The 24017-nt window shown below is 38.3% G+C and overlaps 2 protein-coding genes across 2 annotated transcripts in view; both read right to left on the bottom strand.

Annotated features, from left to right (window-relative positions):
* Positions 1–9768, bottom strand: part of LOC121383903 — a 96000-nt gene extending 86232 nt beyond the window's left edge. The window contains exons 1-2 of the mRNA XM_041514001.1: positions 9628–9768; positions 1711–1833 (exon numbers count right to left, since the gene is read on the bottom strand). Of these exons, the coding sequence (XP_041369935.1) occupies positions 1711–1833; positions 9628–9768 (264 nt within the window). The remainder of the gene's footprint in view (positions 1–1710; positions 1834–9627) is intronic.
* Positions 9769–11319: 1551 nt separating this feature from the next.
* Positions 11320–24017, bottom strand: part of LOC121383904 — a 180777-nt gene continuing 168079 nt past the window's right edge. Inside the window, exons 14-15 of the mRNA XM_041514002.1 lie at positions 15064–15224; positions 11320–11346 (exon numbers count right to left, since the gene is read on the bottom strand). Of these exons, the coding sequence (XP_041369936.1) occupies positions 11320–11346; positions 15064–15224 (188 nt within the window). The remainder of the gene's footprint in view (positions 11347–15063; positions 15225–24017) is intronic.

Raw genomic sequence — 24017 nt, forward strand, 5'->3', positions numbered from 1 at the left:
AAAATAAAATTGATCATCTGTAAAGAAATCACACTTGCATATTTTGATCTGAATCTGGAAAGTACTATCCAGGTTGACGCATCCTCATGAGGGATGGGTGCGGTGCTAATTCAAAATGGTAAACCTATAACATTCGCCTCGAAAAGTCTTACAGATACTGAACAGCGGTATGCCAACATAGAGATAGAGCTGCTGGCAGTTGTGTTCGGTTGTGAACGATTCCATACATACATATATGGAAAACTCTTTGTCGTGGAAAGTGACCACAAAGCGCTTGAGATGATCCAATTATAAAACCTTACGTCAGCACCCACAAGGCTTCAGAGAATGTTTCTAAGGTTACAGAACTATGATCTTATAATTCTGTACAGACCAGGAAAAGAAATGCTAATGGCAGATGGCCTGTCAAGACTACCAAACCCCCAAAACAAACAAGAAATCAACTTGGATATCAAAAGTAAAGTTTGTTTTATTTAACGACACCACTAGAGCACGTTGATTTTTTTATCTTATCATCGGCTATTGGACGTCAAACATATGGTCATTCTGACACTGGTTTTTTTAGAGGAAACCTGCTGTCGCCACATAGGCTACTCTTTTTACGACAGGCAGCAAGGGATCTTTTATTTGCGCTTCCCACAGGCAGGATAGCACAAACCATGGCCTTTGTTGAACCAGTTATGGATCACTGGTCGGTGCAAGTGGTTTACATCTACCCATTGAGCCTTGCGGAGCACTCACTCAGGGTTTGGAGTCAGTATCTGATTTAAATATCCCATGCCTCAACTGGGATCCGAACCCAGTACCTACCAGCCTGTAGACCGATGGCCTAACCACGACGCCACCGAGGCCAGTTTGGATATCAAAGTCAGCCTGGTGCAGTTCTCAAGTGAGAGAATACACCAGATACAAACTGAAACTCTTAATGATCCAGTGTCGCATGAACTATATATCAAATAATTGTTCATGGATGGCCAGATAGTATTAGGCAATTGCCAAAGTCATTGTGGCTGTATTGGTGCTATCGTGATGAACTGTCCGTTGAAAAGTCCGGACTTTTCTAACATGTGGTAACCTCCCGGTAACCTGAACGACCGTTCTCGACTTATTTCGATGCCTGAAAGTTCAAGTGCATACTACACAGTAAAATAATATCTGATGAACATGAAAAGTGTGTTATGGACATTTTGTTTTAATAATAGTAATAATAATCAACAAACAAAAAAATTCAAAGGGCTGTCAGATTTACTCCAATATGCAAATAGTGATTATGTTACTACTTACTACTGGGCTATATGGTTTACATGTGACAATAGGGTTAAAATTTCTTTTAATGGTGTAATTTATGACATATATTATTAATATGGAACTTATTGACTACAACACAGTTGTTTGGAGTTATTTTTCATGAATATTGGCCATTTAGAGGTTATCTGGATATTCCGCTTCAAAACCAATATTACATTAAAAAGGTTAGAATATTACTGTGTACATAAATTAAAAAAAGAAAGAAAATTGCACTATGTATTGAATTTAATGTTTATATTTTAATTATATATATACATTAGATTATGCCTCTGTCAATAATAACAAGAAAAACATCGCTATTTCAAAACTACGCAAGATTGTTGCTTATTCACTTCAAAACCCACACCAAGAGGATATAATATTTTTAGTGAAAAAATTACAGAAGTAAAAGCTCAAACTTACAATCAGTTTGAAGTTCTGTTCGATCCCCTCTGTTCGATGTAAGTAGAAATTTCTGCCATCAGGTGGTTCTGTCTTTGAACTGCACTTCAACACATGCAGCTGGAACTGTAGATGAAGGTCAACCTGTAAGCAAAAATCAGAGAATTAAGAAGAAGAATTTTTAAAATGATCGACATCGAAATCTATATCTCACTTTGTATAATGGGGATACAAAAAGTATTCACCTTTTAAAAATAGTTTGATTCATCATATAGGTTATCCAGGGGTTCATTAAGAATGGGGTCCAAACAGTCTTGCATGTGTATCAACATACAACAACTTTATATACACACACACACAAACACTCACACACACACAAACACTCACAGACACACAAACACACACACACACAAACACACACACACACACAAACACACAGACACACACACACACACACAGACACACAAACACACACAGACACACACACACAGACACTCTCCGACACGCACAAACACTCTCAGACACCGACAAACACTCTCAGACACCGACAAACACTCTCAGACACACACAAACACTCTCAGACACACAAACACACTCACACACACAAACACTCACACACACAAACACTCTCAGACACAAACACTCACACACACAAACACTCACACACACAAACACTCTCAGACACAAACACTCTCACACACACAAACACTCTCAGACACAAACACTCTCACACACACACAAACACTCTCAGACACACACAAACACACACTCACTCACTCACTCACACACACACACAAACACTCTCAGACACAGACACACACACACACACACACACTCGCTCACTCACTCACACACACACACACACACACACACTCGCTCGCTCACTCACACACAGGGGGAGGGGTAGGGTATTGCGGTTTTGAGAGAAAAGAAGTGAAATCAACAAATAAATGTGCATGTGGCTTGCCTACGTGACATTTGTCACAAGCGGCTAACAAAAACTTCATTTTATTTGTATTATTATTACATGTATTATTATTTAGGGTGTTTTTTAAAATTTGTTTCTTTTTTTCTTTTTCTGTTTTTGCCAATGCAGGTGCGTATGAAATAATGTTAGCATGGGGGGTGGTGGTCTAGACTGGCGAGCTACGTTTATGGGGGGTGGGGGTTACAAAACAATGTACACAGTCACATGTGCAGAAAATTGAGTACGGGTGTCTAGACTGGTGAGAGATGTCTTTAGGGAATGTCATGCTTCGCAAATAAAATATTTTTAAAAAGAAAATTAAGGAAGGGGGAGGAGGGTAGACCCTGAGGCACACCCCTGTGCACATGCGCCTTCAATATCATTATGTTTGCGGCTGAATTTACCAACGGCCCAAACGATCACGGGTCTGCAAGCTGCTTTGCTAATAGATGTCCAAAAGGAACTTGGGTACAGCTTTTATTTGAGGCTGTTTTTATTGTGGATATATTCCCTCTTGCCCCCGTTTACATTTTCTTCACTATCTGTACCAATATCATTATACATGTATGTTTACCGCCGATTTGACAAATGATCATTAGTCGTTTTGTCTGCAAACTGCTTTGTTAATATAAAAATGCGTTGGGAGTGATTTTCGATAGGATCCGGGTGTGGGGGTTTGGAGTACAATCTGTAATGGAGGGGGCTCAGTTTCTAGTGGGGGAAGGGACACAAGGCAAGTTTAAAAAAATCTTTATTTATATATAGGACAAAAAATTTATACAAAAACAAAAAAACAAAAACAAAAACAAAAAACCCCATACATATTCGTCCACAAGTGGGAGGGGTGTGTGCTACACGTGCCTGGAAGAGGTTTTATATGGGGATGTTGTTGCTGCAAATATGTTACATCTAACCCCATTTACCTTTTCACTAGCTGTACCAATATCATTCTGTTTACCGTCGATTTGACCAACGATCCCAACGATCGCCGGTTGTTTGTGTGCTGATTTGTCAATATGAGAGTTGGCGTGATTTCCAAAAGGAACTTCGGTAGAGCTGTTGTTGTTGTTGTTGCAAGAATATTCTCTCTAGCCACCATTTACCCTTTCTCCTCTAGCTGTACCAATATCATGTTTACCGCCGATTTCTCCAACGATCCGAACCATCGTTTCGTCTGCGAGCTGTTTTGTTTAATTAATGTGAGTTAGCGTCATTTCCTAAAGGATCTTGGATACAGGTTTTATCTGGTGCTGTTGTTATAGGCCCGGTATATTATCTCTAACCCCCTATTACATTTTCTCTACTAGCTGTATCAATAACATTGTATACTTCTTTACTGCCGATTTGACCAACGATCGCCGATCGTTTGTGCGCTGCTTTGTTAATATGTGAGCTGGCGTATTTTCAAAAAGGAACTTGGGTACAGGTTTTATCTGGGGCTGTTATTGTTACTGGTTTATTCTTTCTATCACTTTTCATTTTGATTAGTATTTACAATATTGTGACAATTTAAAAAAAAAAAACCCAAAACAACCAAAAAAGCACATTTTTATTCAAATTTTGTCTCACACATAAAATTCACAGTGCAGCGAGAGTGGAGAAACAACAGCAGTCTGAAGATTGGATTCATCCATGCTATATTTATTGTTTTATAGTTTCACTTTCTGGACACCCCCCCCCCCCCACCCCCAAGGTGTTTAATACAGTAAGTTCAAAAATAAAATAATACGGCAGATGAAATAAGACCTTTATAACTTAGTATCTAGTATATTTTGTGTATTTCAGTTTGTAAAATAAAATATAATTATCAAAAGATATATTAGGTAACATGTAATTTAACCCTGAAACCTGCCTAAAACGACATGTTTTAAACAATTATGCTCCCCACAACCTAACTACAATCCGAAGTATGCAAAACATTTCTCTTTTAGGGTCTTGATTTGCCTGCTTTACTACAAAGCACCAGAGGTCTCGAATACACACACTCCAGACGTCTCGAATACACACTCTCAAAGGAAGCAAATCACCATACCGTACATGAGTGTTAATTCCCTCTTTTCCACGTGTTATATGGGATGGCCGGTTATTGTAAAAAAAAGGGGGGTGGGGGGGGTGGGGGGAAATAGGTGTCATTGGGCCGGCGATGGGGCACAGCTAGGCCAGTTGGTTCTATCACATAAAGAAAGTACTAGTATATCAGGCCCGTACGCAGGCTTTTTAATGGGGGTGGGGGGTTGGAGGTGCGAATTCCTCGTGCTGGGACAGACAATGGGTAAGACTTGATAAGAATAACGTTACCTAAATTTTATAGAAAAAAAATTCTGTGGATCTTTGGTAAAAAAAAAAAAATATATACATGGAAGATGACGCTACGGTACTACATATAGCAACTGAAATTTTAGATGTATACTCTGCTTTTATAAAGTATAGGCACAGATTTAGATTGCCCCTATCCCCTTAATAAAAAAAACCCTACTTATATCTGCACCTGGATGTTATTTATTGTTGCGATCTACATGTATCAGCAGTGATGATAGTAAATTGTCCTATCTTCCTAGAAAAATCAATCAATCAATCAATAAAGTAAAAAATAAATGAGATGATGAAGATTGGTTTCATCCACACTTAATTTACTTTGTTTTTAATTTATGATATTTGGACTGTCTTTGGATTTCATTCTCTTTTTCAGGTATTTAATACAGTAAGTTCAAAGCCAAATAATAAGAAGACAAAGAAGAAAGACCGTTACAGTAGTGTCTGATATATTTTATGTATTTGTAGAATAAAATAAAATTATCAAGATATATTAACCAAAAACGCATTTAATGGTTAAGTAATTTAACCCCACTCCAATAATGAATAATGAAATTAAATATCCCAGAATGCACCAACAGACATCTTGAATTAACAAAAAAAAAAGAGAGAAGAAAGTCTAGACATCATTTATGTGGCATGTAATCAGAGGGGACTTTTGTTTTTACCAAAGTAAGTTACAGGCTCTATTCCTACCCTCATCCCGAAAAAAAAAAGACTCCACCCAATAATTATTTACCGTTATGCTACCCACAACTGATATTGCCCCCCCCACCTTTATATATATATATATATATATATATATATATATATGTGTGTGTGTGCTCACCCCCCACCCCCCGCCCTTTTGGCAGCTTCCTACACCACTGCTGGGTTAGCCTAATATATTTTTAATTATGCTGTTCTAAGTCAAATTTTAATATATTTTTCAATTGTTCTTTATAGTCATTTAATATTTGGTTTTAATAATTTCTCTTAACTAATGGTTACACAGTGATTAATGTTTGAACAACTGGCCCGATTTGCATGCTTGGCAACGGTCGATTCAACCGATTGTCACATACAATGAAGGTGGCATGCTGCAACAGTGTGACATCATCTAATCTCTCTCTCTCTCTCTCTCAAACACACACACACACACACACACACACGATTAGACCATACTGCTCGGGGAGATCAAACATCAAAGAAACGGAGCCCATGATTTTGTTTATTCAAATTATTGCATTGACTTTTTAAAATCACCCCTAAAAATGTAGTTAGTATTATTTAGCACAATTAATTTATTAATTTATATCCAAAAGATGATAGTTATTGTGAAGACTATCGTGGAACAGAGCACTGGCTAGTACTTAATCCATTATAGTGACCCAGACAATCTGTTAGAACTGTCCATGATACAAGACGCGCGAGCTGCTTGAGAAATAGATATTGTTTTAGTTTTGACTTGGGCTTCTAGGTCAAAGAAAAAGCCGACATGAAATTGAGAACGTTTTATCATCTATGCCAAATCACAGTTATTTTCGTGTTACTGCATAATATTTGTAAAGTTTCTTTTATTTAACGACGCCACTAGAGCACATTGATTTTTTATCTTATCATCGGCTATTGGACGTCAAACATATGGTCAGTCTGACACTATTTTTTTTACAGGAAACATAGGCTACTCTTTTTTACGATAGGCAGCAAGGGATCTTTTATTTGTGCTTCCCATAGACAGGATAGCACAAACGATGGCCTTTGTTGAGCAAGTCATGGATCACTGGTCGGTGCAAGTGGTTTACATTGAGCCTTGCAGAGCACTCACTCAGGGTTTGGAGTCGGTATCTGGATTAAAAATCCCATGCCTTGGCTGGGATCCGAACCCAGTACCTACCAGCCTGTAGACCGATGGCCTAATTACGACGCCACCGAAGCCGGTACATAATATTTGTTTATATTACTTGTTTTTACTGTGGTGTTCTTTAAAAATTTACCTTTTATGAACATTTATCTGTACTTTATATTGTTAGAAGTTAAAGTGTATTGTTTAATGACACCACTAGAATACATTGATCATAGGCTATTGGATGTCAAACACCACCTTGTCATCAGAGGAAACCCCACTACTTTTTTTTCTAATGTAGCAAGGGATCTTTTTTATGCGCTTTCCTAATGCCTACAATTTTTACTGAATGTGGCAATCGGTGTGTGTGTGTGTGTGTGTGTGTGTGTGTGTGTGTGTGAAACCAAGTGAATATTTCCTTTTCTGAACAGATCAGGCCCTTTTAAGGGCCACTATTGGCAACCTGGGGAGACATCTCAACACCAACTAGGTCCCAGTAACGAGCTACACTCAGCATACTAAGTTCAAAAATATATATAGCTCCCCATTTCCATTTAGGCGGACCTTTTAAAAATGCGTAAAATTTCCTACATTCAATTTGGCTTAATCCCTACCATCTTCATAAATCAAGGCTAATATTCGTTCCTCGTATTCAGCCTTGATACATGTAGTCAAGATTACTGATATCCACTACTAGCGCCCTCTATTGGAAGAAAATTTGTAACACCGATTATGTCCCTTACACGATGACATTGCTGACCAATCACAGCATCGGTAACATGTGACAATCATGGAAGCAATATCAAAAATTAACTGCCGGACGCTGATGCTGCCATCTTTGTTTGCAATAACAAGGGAATCTATAAGGAGCGTTGCGATTCATTGCAATCAGATCTCATCGCATCCAATCAAATTTAAGTATTTTGTGGCACAATTTCTTGACGACATGTATCAAGGCTGAATACGAGGAACGAATATTAGCCTTGATTTATGAAGATGAATCCCTACGTGATATTCCAAATGCCACACCACCAAAACCACCTCCACCTGCTACCGATTGGACGTGCTACTCTCTTACATGTGCCAGTCCCCTCTCCCACCCACCACAACCCTTTCCTGTCCTGGACAGAGGAGCCAGCTGAGGCCAGCACCTGTGCCCATGACAGGCGTGCACTAAAACAGATTGCTCTGAACGTGCACGTTAAATCCTATGACCTGACCTAACCTGATTATGAAAGCACTCGGTTTAAAATTTCAGTCAGGTCAAGTGATATTTAAACTGCACATTCAGAACAATTTTGGTTCTTATTGAGGAACAAAATTTGAGACCACTGTTTGCAGGGTTGCCGTCTGATCTTGGCCAGAACCTTGCTAAGTAGAACCGGCGGGGGGGGGGGGGGGGGGGGGGATGATTGGGGTGTGTGTGAGGGGGTGGGTGTGTAAAAATGCAGTCCCATCCAGTCCATGCTCAACGCATTGTACTCCAGTGCCAGTGTGTTGGGAACCAGCAACACAAACACTGGCAACTGGTTGTTCAGTCGAGTGATAAACATATCGAGCTGTGGACAACAGAACAACTCGGTAAGCCACCTCCCTGTGCAGCATCCACTCTGTCTGGATGTGTGAACCGCGACTCAAGGCGTCCGCCAAGACATTCACGGATGATGGAATGTGTCTGGTCGATAATACCACTCCCCAACCATCACACCACTCCAGGATCTCGAATGCCACACAACTCAGCAACACGGATTTGGTGCCTCTCCACCGATTAAGATATGTAACAACTGATGTGTTGTCCGACCTCAACAAAGTTGACAACATTCCGGAAATAGAGACAAGCTCGACACACCGCTTCCATCTCTAATAGGTTGATATGGTGACTCCATTTGGAAGCAGTCCACACCCCTGACAGATGTTGGTCCAAAAGGTGTGCACCGAACCCCTCGAGGGAAGCATCGGTAAACAGGACCAACTCCATAGAAAGTGGGTGTAACGAATGACCTGGGACAAACAATTGTCCACTAGGCACTCTTGGATCGGTTAACGAACCAAGGCCCCAATGGCAATCTAATTAAAATTAGGTCCACTTTTACATGTGGATCTAACAGCAGCTCATGTCCAGTTGACCTTTCATTCGACCAATCAAAACCTTACTTCCAAAATCATGCCAGTGATTTGAAAAGAATTTGAAAACATTCGGGATTATGCCAAGGGTATACGAAATAATTCGAGTGAATTACGAAGTATGCCAGAAACTAATTGCAATATAACATTTTATATAAAATTTGTTTCAAGACGAAAAAAATACCCATGATGGTATAGCTATAAAATCTGTTTAAACTAGTATACAATCCAGAGTTTATTACTGCACTTTTCCCCCTGTTTTTTCAATGTTGAAATAGACCAACAAGTTCACCTATTGCATAAATAATCTCGCCTGATATTTTTAGAATTTGTATGCTCCGAATAACGCTATAAAAGGCGAAGTGTAATTGGTCGATATTTAAATTGTTATTTATAGATGAAATATCACCTGGACATTGGAGTCCACGCAATCCTGTTAGATCTACTGTCTAGACCCAGTAGAGCTAATTTTAATCAGATTGCCCCAGTGGTATCACAAAATTCCAATTGAGACCATCCCACACTCAGGACAAATGCCATTGAAGCAGTCTTTTGAGCCGTCAGAACCGCAAATCGAGATGGTCTAACAACACATGAAGCGTTTGCACTATTGTGTGTTGCTCCAGAACGAGACATTGCGTCAATGTCTTGAAATAGTGAAGGCGCAAATCCGTCGCAAGATTGAAATCCACCCGAGATAAGTGAATACCTGCGACGGAACCAACTCCGACTTGACCCAATTGGGAATAAACCACAATTGGAGAATCATGTCGATCACAAGCTCCACACCCTCGAGACATGCCGTCTGTGATGAAGCCGGAATTAACCAGTCGTCCAGGTAATTGTGCATCTGTATTCCCAACAGATGCACGCACCCCACCACCACCTTGACTACTCTAGTAAAGACATGAGGGCTTGTAGCCAATCCGAACGGTAGAACTCAAAATTCATATGCTCTGCCATTTTAGAGGAACCGCAAGTACTTCCAAAAATCCTGATGGATCGGTACAAGCAGGTAGGCATCCTTCAAATTGATAGATGCTGCCCATTTCCCAACCTGAAGCAAAGCCCTGACCAACTGAACCGTCTCCACCTTCATAGATGGAATAATAACATAAGAATTCAGCAGCTTCAGGTTTAGGATCAGCCGCCACTCGCCATTCTCCTTCTGGGTGAAGAACAGAGTGCCCAAATCCACCTGCAGCATGGCTCCCTTGTCGAGAAACTTGACAACCATCTTCTCCACAAGCACTCATCTGTCCGCAGACAGCAGCACAGGTAACTGGGAGAGGACATCAGCGAAGGGGTGATGGAAAATGAATCCTGTAACCAACTCGGACAACTGACAAAATCCATGGGTCCAGATCTGGCAGTTCACGCCAACACTGAACGAAATGGCACAATCTGCCACGCACAGGAATATCTGTTAACGGAATCTCATCCTGGCTGCTAATCACCCCTGGGTGCCTTGCCTCTGGCAGTTCGCCACTTTCTGGTCCATGCCCAAGTTAAAATTGGTCCCAAAAAGTAAGGTTTCCCTTACTGATTGACTACGAACGTAGGTTTTAACTACCCCTGTCACTCTCAGCCCCGCCAGGCAGTGATCCTGACACAGAAATAGACTGTTGGTCAAAACACGCCCAAAACATCCTAGCGGAAACGACTGCTGGATGTGAAAGGAAGGTACCTCACAATGTCTTATACGAAGACGTGGACAAACCATTCATAGCAGACAAGTTTCCCGGTAGCTCCTCCACCACAGCACCCAAAATATGATTGCTACCCGTGATCAACGCATCGATCTCCGCAATGGATTCGTTCGACTCTTGCCTAAATCTTGCTGTGGAGAGTCCATCACTAAGGGTCTGTTTCGAAAAGAAACACCCTGGTATGAGGGAACAGCCTCCTCTAATGGAATTGCATACTCGCACACCAGTCGGACTTAGTCCCGTACAAAAGTGAGGATCGCCTGGTAATCATAATCCTCCTCTGGCTTATTGTCGGCCAACGTGGGAACCTAATCGATCACCGACCCTTCCCCGAACCGCAAACCAATTCAGAGGGGAAGTCCTCTTCTAAAGAAGATACCTTCTCAAAAGATGTGGGTAGGGCAATGCGGCATGACCGAATCCGCAAACTGGCACATCCCAGGCCTCACTGGAAACCCCGGTGGTGGAGAGACTGCCTGAGTAATCAACCCCAACTGAGGTTATTCTCCTAACCAAGCCATGAAACTTTCAGAAAGAGAAACATGGTTTCCCCCATGGCTGCCCCTGAGGACGACCAGAAGCCATCGGGCCCTGAACATAAGGCTCCGCCCACACAGTTGAGGGATAACACCTGGAACCTCTACCCCGATCGTATAGGTCAGGATTGACCATCGGTGTAGTCACAGGAGCACTCAAGAGACCTGCAGTCTCCCGTATCCCTGTTGAAGCAACAACAGGACTGGCAGTGTCAGGAAATTTGTACATGTACAAATTTTGCGCCGAGCCCTGGAGCCAGCGTACCACATGAGGATTGTCAACTCTGGTGAAGAAACCATAACGGCCTCACCCCCATTGGAGTGATCCAACTGCTGACCAAAACAGCCCCGAGAGACATCTCGATATATATATAAAATATATAAAATTATCCGCATGAATGAATTCGCCAATTCAAAGTCTTTGAATATGTTTTGTGGTTCATTCCCTGATGAACTTAAAGAAATAACAAACCATTTTTAAATAATTCTATTTTCTAATTACTATTTTGTAATATGCGTCTTGATTGGTTAAAATGCTATCACGTGATCTAAAAAACCAACGTTCATTCTTCCTTGAACGTGAAACCTGCACTTTTTCAGTAAACAAGGGAATCCCCGAGGATTCCATCATTTCTATTTTTATCCCAATTTCATTTGCACTGTGAGTGAAGGTGACAAATCAGACTTTACACGACTCCGGTTTTGAACTGAGACACATAATGTATATGACAGGCCACAAAAACGAAGCTTCTATTAGAAGTTATAGCAGAGGATGCTCAACAAATCAAAATATAATTTTGTAAATGGCAATACTAATGCATTTAGAATTATAATAATTGAACGTTATATTTTTGATGTTCATGCAATGATAAACATCTAAACCATTTTACACACTGTATGAATGGTGTAGCCCGTTAGCGCAAAGTCGTTCATACATAAGTGTGTAAAACAGTTTTGGTGTTTATCATCGCATGAACATCAAAAATATAACATTCAATTCCAAAATGAATGACAAATTGCAACAAACCGTCCATATATAGCAGTGTTTCTGCCAGCAAGGTAAACGGGTAAAATTACATATCCAAAAATAATTCTAGGGTAAAATTACACACCCAAAATAATCTTTCTCTTTTCTTTTCTTTTTTTCTGTTTTTGCACCATACAGTCCATATCAGTCTCACACTTTGGGGTTTTAAGTCTTCAACAAAGACTTGTATAAAAACTATGTCCTTTTGTTGAAACAACACTTTCTCTTGAACAAAAATAGAAAGTGAAAAGAAGTCCATCATGTGCAACTGGGTCACGAAATGTGCATGCGCTGATAACATTATGCACATTAGAATGAAACGGTGTCAAAACGAGTCCAAGTGTAAACATCAGACAAAACAAAACCTAGCGTTGACTGAAACGGAACCTAGCGTTGACTGAAACGGCACCAAAATCTATGGCTATAATGGAAACAATTTCTTTTTTTATGTCTGCCCCCCCACCCCCCAATAAATAATAATAATAATAATAATAATAATTATATAAATATATATATATATATTAATAAAAATGTTTACAATTATGCTTTTGTCTTCCTGGAGTGCTTAATACATTATCGGTAGTAATTTAATTACATGAATCCATAATTAAGTACGAGTAGCATTTGCTGTAGGTTACGTAAGATCAACTTTGTACCTTTATGAAAAATATTGTCTTATTAAAGGGACATTTGTGAGTTTGCTGCATTATAAGTTGTTTCCGACTAATGAAATATTTCTCAGGGGTCGAATTGTACACTATTCCACAAATAGTAAATTTCAAAATGGAATAGTAAAACAATTCTTCCAACATTCCATCATGAAAGTGAAAATAAAGCACGGAATACCGAAAATCACCTGCGACTATTCCGCTTATTCTTTTTCTTCAGCTACATGTTTCTGCAGAACAAATCCTCGCACTACTAAGACCTTTCTCATGCACTTACCGGTACAAAATAAATGTATTTTTGATCGAGACTAATGTTTGGAGTGCGTTCGTTTGTAATTTCAGCTAGTAAGCAGTAATGCATAGACTGGTATATATATAAACAATTGTTCGTTACGCAATGTTGTACAGGGCAACGTAGCAGAGTCAGGAAAACTAGTGGTACATTAATAATTGAAGGGATAGTACATTTTCGAAAAAATTGTGTTGTTTGAAATTCACTATTCCTTTGGGATAGTGGTAAAAAAAAAAAAATTTAACCCCTGTTTCTACGATTAAATTTACATATTAGATATATATTTTCTTGTTATATATATTCAATACATTTTTGGTCGTCTTAATATTTGTAAGAAGCCCAAATTGGATTTTGTCTTCAAATAATTTTGTACGTACAAAAAAAAACCAAAATATTTTAGGAAATAAAATGAAATTTAACCTAGTACAAATATTACAACGATCTGTAAATACAATCGTTAAAAAGTCTGTTAGTCGATAACATCTTAAAAATTGCAGCAACTCAGGAATGTCCCTTTAATATATTTAATTTTTACATTCATGTGCTTACAAATTTTCTATCATTTGTTCATATATGAAATGTATTTTATCTTGATGTGCGAGGGTTTTTTTTAAAGTTCATAAAAAGAACAAATCATATAAACCTAATGACACCAATACAATGTATTGACGCTGTAAACCTTTTTGTTGTTACTTTTATGATGTTAATAGGTTATTGGACATCTAAATAAAATAAGTATGCCGCTATGAATGGGAGGGGTTGAATATCACATGCAAAGAGCATATGGGAGGGAGGGGGTTCATGACATACTCTATCAAAATGTATCAGTGTAACCGGTCCGGGTTAGGGTAAAATAAAAATAATAAAAATGAAGTTTGTTTAAAATGTTAAATAATTGTATTTTGGTGTAGACCTGCACACGAGAGGCAGGATGGATAGTTATGAATGGTTCCTGTTTATTATATGCAACAATAAGAATATGTTTAAAAGGTAGGCTGCCATTTTAACAATTCTGAGCCAATACTTTGAGGTATGTTTTTGCCAAATCGATTCCGTTTTCGCCATTTTTACCTGATCCCATTGGCTAAATTTCAGCTAAGTGTTTGTGGCTTACGTTTGCTAGACTTTTTTTTTTTTTTTTTTACTTAACAAGTGAAACCGAATAACCTTTTTGAGAACAGTCAAAATAGTTCGGGAAGTTTCCATCATTCGCCGTCGCTGAATGCAGCCTACTTCATGAATAATCGATCAATTAATTCAAAAATATGAAGTCAAGTTTACAAATTTCCTGCTGACTGTTACCTTCATCATTCATTCTCCTACAAAACATGGAAAATATCACCATGAGCTGGCCCGGATGTGCATCAACATCCATAACCAGCAACCTAAAGTACCTGTGTATGGTGTAACATAGATATCCAGTATTTATCTCTGTAACAGACACCTGTTATTGTTTCTCTAATTACGACACAGACCCAGCTGATCTTTCGCTAAACCTTTACCCAACACCACCTAAGCGGTTATATTCATCAATATTTTATGGCTCAATAATCCTTTTGTACACCCTGAAACGATGATCAGTAAAGTCTAGGCAATACCTGGATTCTAGGGCAGTTTTAGAAGAAAGGTTGCAAACTGACAATTGTATTGTGTCACTTTCAACTCATACATACGTAGCTGGGATGAGAATTGAAGGGCTTAAATTCATAACCAAATTTACTGTAGCAACAACTGGACGAACCCATACTGAATGTGCATCAATTAGCATCGTAGAGCATTGGGTATTTGATGGATGAACAATAAACGTTTCAAAGAAGAAAGATAAAAAAGAAGGATGGAAAAAAGTAAAGAATGAACAAAGTGTATATCAACTTTAAAAACAACAACATAAAATTCTGGATGGTTTTACATGCCTGTATATAGCTATCAGCTGTGTTAGTCTCAAAATACTGCAACCCACTACGAAGGTCAAGTAGAATGTTATTCAGCATTCTATCATCAAGTGTGAATCCTTTGGCTTTCCATGCACTTTTGGGGATCTGATATGGTCCTGTCAGGATAGGTCGAGTACAGTCTGGAAATAAATTGCTGTTGATAATAAATGAATCATTCAATGAAACAATTGATGTGTAAATACATTTTATGATAACAGTTAGTTTGTAGTGTTTAACAACACCACTAGATCACATTCATTTATTGAACATTGCCTACTGGATGTCAAATATTTGGTAATTCTGACACAGTCTTAGAGCGTTGTGATGTGGCTCAGTGGTGAAGCGCTCGCATGATGCGCAGTCGGTCTAGGATTGATCCACATCAGTGGACCCATTGGGCTATTTCCCATTCCAGCCAGTGCACCGCATCTGGTATGTCAAAGGCCTTGGTATGTACTATCATGTCTGTTGGATGGTGCATATAAAAGATCCTTTGCTACCTATTGCAGGTTTCCACTCAAAAGACTGTGGACCACTTTCTCATGCCTAGGTTAACCCATGAGTTATGTGCTTTGCATATGACCAGGTTTAATTAATCTCTGGCTAACACCATATTACAAATGCACTACTAGATAAACCTGTATTACACATGGTTCATACAGAAATATCAAACCTAAATTTAGGGTCTTTTTAGGGTCAATTTAAGTAAAATTTAGGGACATTTTCAGGTAAATAAAAACCTTTATTTCTTTAATTCCTCAAGTTTATCCTTCAGTTTAACCTCCAAATCAAGAGAAAATGCCATCTTCTCTTTTGCCCTTTCCCTTAAACAACTGGATTTTGTTACAAATGACAGGTTCCTCTCTTTCTCTGCCCTAATGGAATATTCATCAGCTGTTTTAGTCAGGGATTCTGTGTCTAGTTTTGCTTGTTTAACTTGCTGTTTGAGTTCCTCTATAGAATCTTCTAGATGTTTTCTTTTTCTCTGACTCTGTTTTCTTTTTGTCCTTTTGTTCCTGCAGGTATGCTTCGTACCTTTGTCTTGAGAGAGAAGCACTTAAAAGTAGTTCTTTCGTAATGGGAACATTCAAAACACAGATTGGACAGTCACAAATTAATGGCTGAGCAACAAGTGATTGTTCTTGCAAATTCTCTATACCTCCACCTCTTTGTTTACTGAAAAACCTCTTTCTACTGCTGCTTGCCTATGTGACAGTACTAAACACATTTTCACAACACCCATAATTTTAACATATTCGTCTTCAGACATGTGCTGGCAGAAAAAATCATCTAATCTGTCTTCATAGGGATTAAAATCTGAAAACTGTTCGTACTGAAATTTGTTGACAACTATAAATATCTAGGTCATATTATATGCAAAAACATGAAAGACGATAAAGACATTAAACGACAGTATAGAGTCCTTTATGTACGTGCAAACATGTTGTTGCGGCGGTTTTGCAAAATGTTCAGAATCTGTTAAAACAATTATTTGTGAGTTACTGTAGTAATTTGTACGCGGGTGCATTATGGGTGAAATTTACACAGGATACCATGAAGGATCTTAACATATGTTATAATAATGCATACCGATGGATGATCGGACAACGACGACCATACAGTGCAGCAAGATGTTTATCAGTCATCGAGTAAAAAGCTTTGGCGCTTTACTTCGCTCAACAGCATATTTGCTGAAGAGCAGAATCGAAACAACTTCAAACGACCTACTTGCCCACCTGCGGTGTACAACTGTGTACCTCAAATCTGTATGTGTAAATCACTGGCACAAGCTGCTGTATATGGTTTTGTATGTGATGTTTATATATATTCTATGGATCTCTGATCTGAAATAAAAATCTATTATTATTATATTGTCTGATGATTTCATCACAGTCTCTTTCAAGAATCCTGTTGCAACTTACTAAGTAAGCTAGTGTATGTTTTAACTTAGATTTACACAGGCTGCTACTTGACACCATTTCCTTTGGGTTCAGCATTGATAAATTCCTCACAAGAGAATAGGTTACAGGAAACTTTTCTTGCAATTTATTTAACAATTTCACAATGAAAATACGTCACTCCATTCTGAACTCCAAAACTTGTTTGTCACTCACACACTTTTCTTTGACTGCATTCTTTAATGCTTTTTCAGCAGAAAATCCCAACTCTAGTTTGGAATATGTGACATATACTTTCTTGTCATCCAGATCAATGGAAAATAACTTGGACCCCTCTGCTGCATCAACAACATCAGACTTCAGGATTTTTTTTATGATCATTCTAATTATGTTAGACAAGTCAGTCATCAGAAAGGGTGTCATAGGCCTATCAGCTTGAAAGTTTCTAAGAAATGGTTGCAAGTGCATTGCAATGTATCTAAAAAAAACTCAAGTTTGGGCTTGATTAATGGGTCTCTTATTTTTAATGATAGTACTTCATAGGACTTGTTGCTTGGTCTGCTTAACCTTCTGACTACTGCAGGCGAGATATCTCGCCCGACGTCACGTCAGTCGATATACTGTACACTGTATACAGTGCATTCCCCAATTCATATTTCCCACCGTTTTGCACACGACACTCACCGGAAACGGAAATATAATTAAAGAAAAAAGATTTTTTTTCAAAATGGTGGCTTTTGTTTTGATTTTTTCAGTTGAAAATACCTTGAAATTTTGAGTTCAAAAAGTGGTTTTCGGCAAGTATTTTCGCTTGACAACAATGGCGGCACGTCGCGGTCATTTTCAGGGATCGATAGCTGATTGTGACAGCTAATTTGATAATAAATTTGATCGTTTTACCAACAATGAAAATTACCAAATATTGCAATATGAATCTTAGTTCGGGTTTAAAAAAAAAATCTGGTCAGAAAACCACTGTTATCGGGAATAATGGACATAAATACTGGACAGCTGGCCACAAATGCCAGTAAGTAAACGCAAATTTTTCGATTTTTTGCCTAATTTTAATCAATTAGCCGATCTAAAATAATAAAAATTACACACAAAAAAGACACGAAAATAATACTTACCTATTCATATATGAACTTTATTTCATGTATTTAAAAAACATTTAAGTGAATATATGTGAGTAAAAATTATAAACTTGTACCCACTCAACGTGGTTTTTGTAAAAAATTAATCCAGTAGTCTAAAGGTTAACACTTTCTCCTCAACTTGCTTCACATATGTAACAAGGTTCTCCCATATGAGAAGGGTCCTCTCACACACAGGAGCATTTTCCATCCAGCGATGATTGACAAATTTTAGGGGCATAACACTACAACCTGTAACTCTCTGATAGTCCTCTCTCCTAGCTGGACTGTTTGAAAAGATACTAGAGACTCGATAACAAAGAAGAAAGTCCCCATCCTGTTGCTTGTGCACCAGTTTTAAAGGCATTGTGCATTATGTGCAAGCCACACGATCCAATGTTTATCAGAGTAACATCATAATCCTTCTTAAATTGTTTGTTAATGAGTTCGAAAAAACTCCAGTTAACATTAGGTCCATCCATAAATATTTGCAGCATATCTTTTTCATGGAGTTTTAGATCTTTTATTCCTTGATTAAAATGTTCTACCATGTTGATGGCTGTGCCGTGGCCCATAAACACAGACTCCAGGTAACGAGAAACTACTTTGTTATCACACCAGTATCTCACATGGAAATCCATTTGTTTTGACTGAGATTTTTTATTCAGACTTTCATCAAAGAGGACTACAAAGTAGCCCTTTATGTCCTGTAATAATAAGGATTTTAAATGTTCTGCAATTCCATAAACAGCTAGATACGCAGTTTTCCGCTCCCCACAATGGAATTTGTCTGCAATGTTGCTATCTGGAAACATCGTTTTGAAAAGGTTTCCTGTTATTTCATTTGATTTGTAAGAATTGTGTGTAACAATTGTTTGGACTGTCCATAAAATTTCTGATTTCAAAACATTGTTTTTTGGTACATAATCTTGAACACTTTTACTAGTCGATGGGGCGGAAGAGCCAACAGGGGGCGTTGTCCTGGGACGTTTTGGTATGGTAAAGTTAACAACAGATTGCTGCACAACAGTTGAGTGATAATAAGTTTTATGTTTTTCACTTCTTTCATGCGACATTAACACACCCTCGCCCATCTTTCCGAGATCTATAAGTTTCTTACAACATTTACAATACGGACTATGTTTGTGTTCTGCCTTTGTTACCCACGTGTATGTTGTCTGCCTTCTGTTGTTAAACACACATTTACCCATTTCGATGAGTCAACAAGTCTTAGTGTTAGCAAATTCAAAACGGCCAAAGACTAAAACTTTGCTATCCGCCATTTGCAATGACCTTCTAACTCGACAAAATAATGGGAGTGTTCAAGCGGGCCATCAGAATCGACAGAGAACTGTCCCACACATTTTCATAAACATAAATACGTAGAATCCACATAGGCATAAATGTCTGATTCAGTTCAGATAATTTTAGAATATTCCGTTTTATTTAGTTTGCACCGAGATTAAGACTCTTGATTAGTATTTTAGAAACTTGTTTCGTTTTAGAATGACCAATCAAGCGCTCCCCGAAAGTTACGAATGAATCCTTAGAACTACAAACAATACCAAACATTGACGATGTTTTACGAATGAATCGTTGGGATAATTTTGGCACTGTTTACACAACGTTCGAGCGAGCATATCGATCAACAAATGAAAGTGGATATCGCTGAATTTTTGGCAATTATCCAGAAGAAGAAAAATGTCTATCAATTTCAGGGCTTATATGGCCCAATTTAGGGTCTTTTGTGAACTTGCCCGCAAAATATAGGGCTTTTTAGGGCTAGATCATCAAAATAGGGACTTTTTAGGGCAACCCTTCAAATTTAGGGCTTTTTCAAGCATGTGCGAACCTTGTTACATATAGGAAAATATTTCCCAGAAATTCCCACCCAACCAACATATTCATATGCGCATGAGAGGGTTGGGGGCAAATGCACACATACACACCCTGAAAAAAAAATCAACATAAATTTGTAAGGAGACTCTCTCAAAGTTGCTAAAAAAAAAATTAATTGATATTTATTTTGAACTGTGAAGATTATACATTCAAAGATATAAAATAAATATAATAAAATAATTATTTTACAAGTAAAAAGTATAAATTTTATCAGAAAATCTGTAGTGGTCAACTAACAGATTGGAACATATTTTGTACGCTATGTCTATCAAAAAGTTAAAGTTTGTTTTGTTTAATGACACCACAGGAGTACAATCATCGGCTATTGGATGTCAAACATTTGGTAATTCTGACACATAGTCATCAGAGGAAACCCACAATATTTTTCTTAATGCAGCAAGGGATCTTTTACATGCACTTTTCCACAGACAGGAAAGCACGGCCTTTGTCCAGTTGTGGTGCACTGGTTGGAATGGGAAAAAACCCAATCAGTTGAATGAATACTCCAAGGTAATTCGATCCTGCGACTCAAGCACCTCAAGCAAGCACTCAACCGACTGAGCTAAATCCCTCCCCGCTTTGTCTATCAATAATTCATTGAAACTGAAAAACTCACTGCTGTTTTGGTGAATATTTGAAGTAGATTTGTCTACTTTCTGTTTATTTTACCATGGATTACTGGAAAAGCCACAGTTTACATGGAGTACCAGCACATTGCAATTTTTATATTCTCGAGCTAAACATAATTATGCAAAGATTATAAATGAGATCGATTAACTTTGAAGTTAACTGTTACAAATAAAACATGTAATGCAACATTAGTTCCATATGGTGCATGCAGCTACAATTATTCACTTTATAATTCCTATTTTACATTTTATATAGCAACGCCCGAGTTGATGTGGGGGGTATCAGGCCCTGCCAATCATAGATTTCCTATTCTTGACCACACCCACCACACTTGCAGATTGTTGTGTTTTTGTGCAGTGTCCTTTGCAGCTGGTTAATATCATACATTTTACCTGCCACCCAATCGTCCTTCTATTGTACAATGCCAAGGTCTGATTCGTATCCAACACAAAGAACATTTCAATGGACTACTGTATCCTTTGTTGTTGGAATATTTTCTATTCCTCTGCCTTTCCGTGTGAGCATTTTTATGGCTCTGTTTACGCCATTCTCTGCTCTTCTTTGGTCATATACCTATAATGTATCTCTGAATGGATGCTAGTGCATCGTTCAGACTATCTGCTACTGGGCATTTTTAGTTAAAGCATGAAAGGCCAGCCATGCATTGTATTGAGAATTGTTCAAAGTCAGTGAAAACATAATGGCATCGAAGTACATATATCTATATGAACTTCTACAAACGTTCGTATCGGATCCTGGTGGTGAGTGTCTTAATTTCTAATCTGAATTATTTTGTAATGTGTTGTAGCATATGCAGCTTGTATAAATATGCAAGAGTCTATTTCACATTAGCATGTATGCAGCCTCTGTGCTCAGCAAGTCGTCTCAGTAAGTGTCAACTAATATTTTGACGGAACTCTTTCTCTAGAAATAAAGCACACTTTTCCCATTCACCAAAATATATTCATCTGCCATTTCCTCCTTTCTAATATTTTATTTGCCATGAGGCTGATGTCTCAAACAGAACCTGTGTGTTCCATAATAATCGAATGTGTTTGGAAGACCAGGGTTTATCATGTTGGCAATAGGTCACCATCCACGTCCAATTCAGGTTGCAAGCTAATGATGTCACCACTGTCTGTCACAAAACCTTTTAATGAATCAATTGGGATTTTTTCACGGAGTCTTACGTTGTCATGCCCATAATCAGTGACAGTGGTGCGTGAAATGACTGACTCTCACAGAAAAATAAATGTTCTGCATCCATGCCATGTACCTGGCACTCCTATTTGAAAATGCTGACTTCTGGCTTCATTGTGAGATTACTTTGTCATGCAGTATTCCCATGTTTTATAGGTGTACAGCTACAACAGACCACATGCATAGTTATAGTGATCTAGTATACATAGAAGAGCCATTGCAGGTCTCACACTTGGGTCTGTATCCTGCTCTTGTTTCTCTTCAAAGTGCATTTCAGCAGATAATTATGGAGAATGTTAACATGGTACAGTTTGTTCAGTGCACAAGCAGTAACATCATGTGTTTCACAACTCTGTCATACTGCTGGTAACCAACTAGTGGACCAAGCTTGTGTTTCACAACCCTGTTATACTGCTGGTAACCAACTAGTGGACCAAGCTCGTGTTTCACTACTCTGTTATACTGCTGGTAACCAACTAGTGGACCAAGCTTGTGTTTCACAACTCTGTCATACTGCTGGTAACCAACTAGTGGACCAAGCTTGTGTTTCACAACCCTGTCATACTGCTGGTAACCAACTAGTGGACCAAGCTTGTGTTTCACTACTCTGTTATACTGCTGGTAACCAACTAGTGGACCAAGCTTGTGTTTCACTACTCTGTTATACTGCTGGTAACCAACTACCAAGCTTGTGTTTCACAACTCTGTTATACTGCTGGTAACCAACTAGTGGACCAAGCATGTGTTTCACAACTCTGTTATCCTGCTGGTAACCAACTAGTGGACCAAGCATCTGTTTCACTACTCTGTTATACTGCTGGTAACCAACTAGTGGACCAAGCTTGTGTTTCACTACTATGTTATACTGCTGGTAACCAACTAGTGGACCAAGCTTGTGTTTCACTACTCTGTTATATTGCTGGTAACCAACTAGTGGACCAAGCTTGTGTATCACAACTCTGTTATCCTGCTGGTAACCAACTAGTGGACCAAGCATGTGTTTCACATCTCTGTTATACTGCTGGTAACCAACTAGTGGACCAAGCTTGCGTTTCACTACTCTGTTATACTGCTGGTAACCAACTAGTTGACCAAGCTTGCGTTTCACTACTCTGTCATACTGCTGATAACCAACTAGTGGACCAAGCTTGCGTTTCACTACTCTATTATACTGCTGGCTTAAAAGTAAAAGTAATGACGTATGGAAATATAAGTAAATAGGCCTAAACATATGAGTTGATCAAACTGATGGATTGTGAAGCCTGAATAAAATTCTTAAAGAACAATTTCACATCTCATTTAGAAGAAGGGATCGAGTTGTTTGATTCATTATTTATAAAAGTTACCTTTTAATAATGAAGAATTGAAATTACAAATACATCATATGTTTCGGAGAAAATTCACAGCTGTGACTAAATATACTAAGCAAATGTTTTTGAAAACTTTCAGGCTGACACATGTCATAATTTATTAATTCTTGTTGTTAATCCTTAGTGTACATATATATAAAATTATTTTTTATCAATTCTCATAAAGGGCACATTGTCTATGGGCCTAAAATCAATGCATTACTTCCTTGCAGTTCCAAGAGATCAATTCAGTGTGTTGATTGATTCAGTGTGTTGATTGATTCAGTGTGTTGATCGATTCAGTGTGTTGATTGTTTGCTTGCATGTGATCACAAAGTCAATCTCCTGGGCCCGTATTTTCGAAGCCATCTTAGCTACAACATATTGTAGCTATTTAAGAGCAAAATACGAATGTTGTAGATTTAAGATACAACAGATTTTCAAAGGTATCGTAAAGTTCTCTTAGTGTGTCATAATTTATGATATTTATCGTAAACAAAAATGAGAACTCTCATTAACCTTCTGACTACTGCAGATGAGATATCTCGCCCGACGTCACGTCAGTCGATATACTGTACACTGTATACAGTGCATTCCCCAATTCATATTTCCCGCCGTTTTGCACACGACACTCACCGGAAACGGAAATATAATTGAAGAAAAAAGATTTATTTTTCAAAATGGTGGTTTTTGTTTTGATTTTTTCAGTTGAAAATACCTTGAAATTTTGAGTTCAAAAAGTGGTTTTCGGCAAGTATTTTCGCTTGACAACAATGGCGGCACGTCGCGGTCATTTTCAGGGATCGATAGCTGATTGTAACAGC

The sequence above is a fragment of the Gigantopelta aegis genome, chromosome 10 (assembly GCF_016097555.1).
Source record: "Gigantopelta aegis isolate Gae_Host chromosome 10, Gae_host_genome, whole genome shotgun sequence".
Lineage (NCBI taxonomy): Eukaryota > Metazoa > Mollusca > Gastropoda > Neomphalida > Peltospiridae > Gigantopelta > Gigantopelta aegis.